The sequence below is a fragment of the Aplysia californica genome, unplaced genomic scaffold, assembly GCF_000002075.1.
Source record: "Aplysia californica isolate F4 #8 unplaced genomic scaffold, AplCal3.0 scaffold00542, whole genome shotgun sequence".
NCBI lineage: Eukaryota > Metazoa > Mollusca > Gastropoda > Aplysiida > Aplysiidae > Aplysia > Aplysia californica.
The window spans coordinates 528,814-532,939 of NW_004797812.1; the positions used below are offsets into that span (position 1 = coordinate 528,814).

The following is a 4,126-nucleotide window of genomic DNA, read 5'->3' on the forward strand; positions in this document are numbered from 1 at the left end:
ATTTAGGAACACTTTTTTTTTCTTTCTTCATGTTCGTTTTTGTGTTTTGGAGGAAGAGTGTGAGTTTGTGCGTTTGTGTGGGTGGGTGGGTTTGTGTGTGTGTCACAGTGTGTGTGTGTGTGTGTGTGTGTGTGTGTGAGTGGGAGGGGGAGGGAGAAAGGGGGTCATTTTTTTCCAGAAAAAAAACGAGCCTGATGCGATGACAATGAGTTTTGTACAACGTCACACATGGCACCATAAACACTACACGTTTATAATACGAGGTAGGGCACGAGAACAAAGAAAATCAAAGCAGAATATTTCATCCAAGTGTATTCAGGAAATAAGCCATAATCACAAAAGTTTACAAGCACATTCGTATCAAACCGAGCTTATGTTGTTTTTTTAAAACAGAAAACAATTGAAACATCGCTTTTTAAATATATTTTTGAACACAAAACATTTGCACAATTGCAGAAAATTCAGTTTAAAATAGTCATTATAACAATTCTTCAGATCACAGAATACGAGGCAACAGCTAACCGCAGAGACGGGAAATGGTCAGAGAGTGCAAAAGAAGAAACGGAAAACGAAATCGGCTGCACATCATTATAAATAATATTATCATTATCAAAGTGGTGTTGTATGGGTGGTTTGAGCGCTCCGCTCATGTGTCCTACTTCTTTTCTTTCCCGCAATTTCTACAGTTGGTGTATTTTTCTATTCTCCCTTCAATACAGTATAAGGCCGTTGTCGTGTCGATGTCCTTCTCGTTGCTGGAAATGTTTTGTATATATCCCGTAATGCATTGAGCAGAATTCGAATATATCTATTTGTTCTCGGGAACATAATATTATTGGTGTAAGTGGACAATGTAGGTAGAAATCCATCCAATACCGCTTTTCTTACTTCTGTGCAGTAGTGACTCTTTTTGCACCGTTGTGTCGAGAATATGAGCGAAGCAAAATTAAGGCATTCGCTTTATTGTTGATAAGTCGACATATTTTATTATCGATTATTGTTGGTCTATCATCAACAGCTTCAATCAAATATGTATGATATTGTCAGTGTTGGGCGTGTATGCACATGACATTGAATATACTAAAATGAATAAATTATAGAATTTGTGTAGCGCAAATCCCCGCTCAACAGCATGCTTTTTGCGCTTTACAATCTATATCATGACCCAAGCGGACCGGAGAGCATTCTGAAACAATCTCTACTACTTTGGAAGTATCCAGAGTGCGAGCATCAACGGCAGAAATACTTCGAGTAGCTGTAGGTTAGGCTGGATATTTTAGCGCCCAACTCTCCAGCTGAGGCAGCAATCTTGCCTATACACAATAATTTAATGGTTCAAACACATAGCACGTAATAATGTTTAGGCAAACATGGGCCTTTCCAAAGCCTCTACTCTGTTCCTTGGATCCCTGCACCACAGCAATCTCGAAGGTTGGCAGTGTTCTCGTGGGTGGCCAAGTGGAGCAGGCACTTATCCATATTTAATTTTGTATCCTTATTATTTGGGAAACTGGGTGTAGGTCTTTTACTCCACCACTGAACTATTCTTTCTCTGCCTGGTCAACCCTTTCATAGTGGGATACAGCATCCTTACAGAAAGACGGAGAAACCCAATAAAACAGACTTCCTCACATGAGAATCAAACTGACATCTTTCACGTGCAGCAGTGAGGAGCCTGACCATAACACCACGGACGCTGGTGTCGTCGGGTCAAGATGACAGACTCAGTGCAGACACCCGGACGGGTCAGTGTATACTCTCCAAACGTTGTTCAGCAAGAATAGACCGCTGATGTTGTTTTAACTAAATGCTTTTCGGATTCACTTGCTCTATGGGCCCCTAGACGTACCCTTCGCCGTCGTAGTAATACTGTTGCCGTATAATATCGAATAATAGATAGAGGTAAGAGGTATACGCGTTTATTTAACACTCCTTTGTTGAAAGGAAGAACGATTCAAGTGCTTCAGGAGTCTCCTGCATAATATTATAACTATAATTGAGACCAAAACAATCCGTCGCTATTTTTTCAGTGTGAAATGTTATGATTTTGTGTTATTTTTCTGTTCCACACTATCGATAAAAATATAACATCATCCACTTCTAACGGTAAGTGGGTTCTGCAGAACCCAGGTAAATACACATTATGCTGGTTCCGCATAAATCAGTTCGGCTAGTGCTAAACTGGCATCGGCCCCGGACAAATGCACCCAGTACATACGGCCATTGCAAATGTGTACATGTATGTATTATTGTGAGTGTGGCAAAATTGGACGCACGTCTACCCCGATTCTGTTCGATGAACACAAGAATCTATTTCAGCCTCTGAACGATCACTTGTACAGCTGCTGCAAAGAGTGATGCCTTAGAACAGGAAATTTCTGGCTCCCGTGGCCCTGGTGTAGCATGTCAAACGGATTGAGCATTTCAGCGTGGCACGAGTCGATACCGTCGGTGGACAGACACTTGCAATGGTCCCTGTTCGTCGCAAAACGTACGCGCAGGCGCACTCCGTTTTTATTTTCTTCCGTAACCGTGATGGCGCTCGATCCTCGCCCCAGCAGACGATCATCTCGAGAGTTCCCGCTACTCGAGTGCGATAGATTGTTGGAAGCAGGGTCTCGCAGGCGGACGTTGGCACAGAGTTTCATCTCGTATTGAGCCCGAGGGTGAGCACGGCCTTCCGACATGGACATGCACAATCCTGGAGACCTGTAGCTCGGAGAGCGCCGGATCGGCTGCTCGGCGTAAGGGCAAAAGAGTTCCACAAGGCCTCGCTTTATTTTCACATTGAAACAGCCGTAGATGAGAGGGTTGGAAGCGCTTTGGATGAAGGTAATCGTCTCCACCAGAGCCATCACCGACTCAGGCACGTGAATTTTATAATTGCTGTAGACCCGGATTAAAGTAGTCACGAAATACGGCGTGTAGCAAATGATGAACGTGGCTATGATAGCGAATGTCAACCAGACGGTGCGAATTTTGGCGCGGGGGAAGGTGGATTTGCTCCTGCCAAAACTCGAACGTCGTAGCGAATGGTTGTTGTTCTGAGAAGTTTGCACCACTTTGCTGGCTTTTGAAACCACGAGCACGATGCTGACGTAACAGAAGGAGATGAGGATGACAGGGATGACGAGGATGTAGGCGGTGAAGAAAGACAGGTAGAGCATGCGTTGCCACAACGCCGTGTAGCCCGTGGTTTTGCAGACGTAGAGGAGGCGGCCATCTTTATTTTCCTGGGTCTGTACAAAAATTAGCAGCTGCGGTATGGCTAGTACAAAAGCCATGATCCACGAGATAGCGATGAATTTCTTGGCCCTTTGGGGAGAGACAAAGTAAAGGAGAGAAGAATTAGTAACCTAGGAAATATGTTTTGTACTTAAGTATCATTTTCCTCCTACTCATTCCCCTCCACTTCCTCCTCCTCCTCCTCCTCCTCCTCCTCCACATCCTCCTTCTCCTCCTCCTCCCCCCCTCATCATCATCAGCACCATCATCATTATAATCATCATCATCAACAGCAGCAGCAGCAGAAGCAACAGCAAAAACAGCAGCAGCAGCAGTATCAGCAGCAGCAGAAAATCATTTTTAAGAATGGGGATCCAAATTATTCGTAAATTACTTTCATCACTGGTGATACTTAAGTATCTATAATAAAAAAGTTTTTCTGGACATTACCTCGTGGTGGTGGCACGGTACTTGAGCGGTTTGCAGATGGCCATATACCTGTCAAAACTCATGGATGTCAGGATGAAGGTTGTACTCGCTAAAGTGATGGCCTGGAGAGAAAGAGAGAGACACACAAAGGCCAGTATGTAAAATGGTCGTCACTTCTGAGAAATCAATGACTAATTACAAATGATAGACGTATCTGCATTCCTCGTGGGAGTAACTGGGGGAGAGCAAATAACCCTCTTTCTAACGAATAATTCAACCAGTAGGAAATGGTTCTATTCTCAAGGTGAATTCAGGCCGATTTTCTCTATGATAACATGGCACTGTGGGATTTGACCAATGACTGAGGAGAACTAGTAAAACTGATAGTGTGGAAAAACCCAAGGTCACGGGGTCCGCGTCCTCAATATGAGGGCCTCTGGGGACGTTTCAAAGAGACAGGATGGTTTGAGTG

The 4,126-nt window shown here is 43.9% G+C and overlaps 1 protein-coding gene across 1 annotated transcript in view; it reads right to left on the reverse strand.

The window, feature by feature from the left end:
* Positions 1 to 295: 295 nt before the first annotated feature.
* LOC101854041 (gonadotropin-releasing hormone II receptor) overlaps positions 296 to 4,126 on the reverse strand; it is a gene marked incomplete at its 5' end in the record, with an annotated part of 9,373 nt that continues 5,542 nt past the window's right edge. The window contains 2 exon segments of the mRNA XM_005106549.3: positions 296 to 3,315; positions 3,676 to 3,776. Of these exon segments, the coding sequence (XP_005106606.1) occupies positions 2,331 to 3,315; positions 3,676 to 3,776 (1,086 nt within the window). The 3' untranslated portion in view covers positions 296 to 2,330.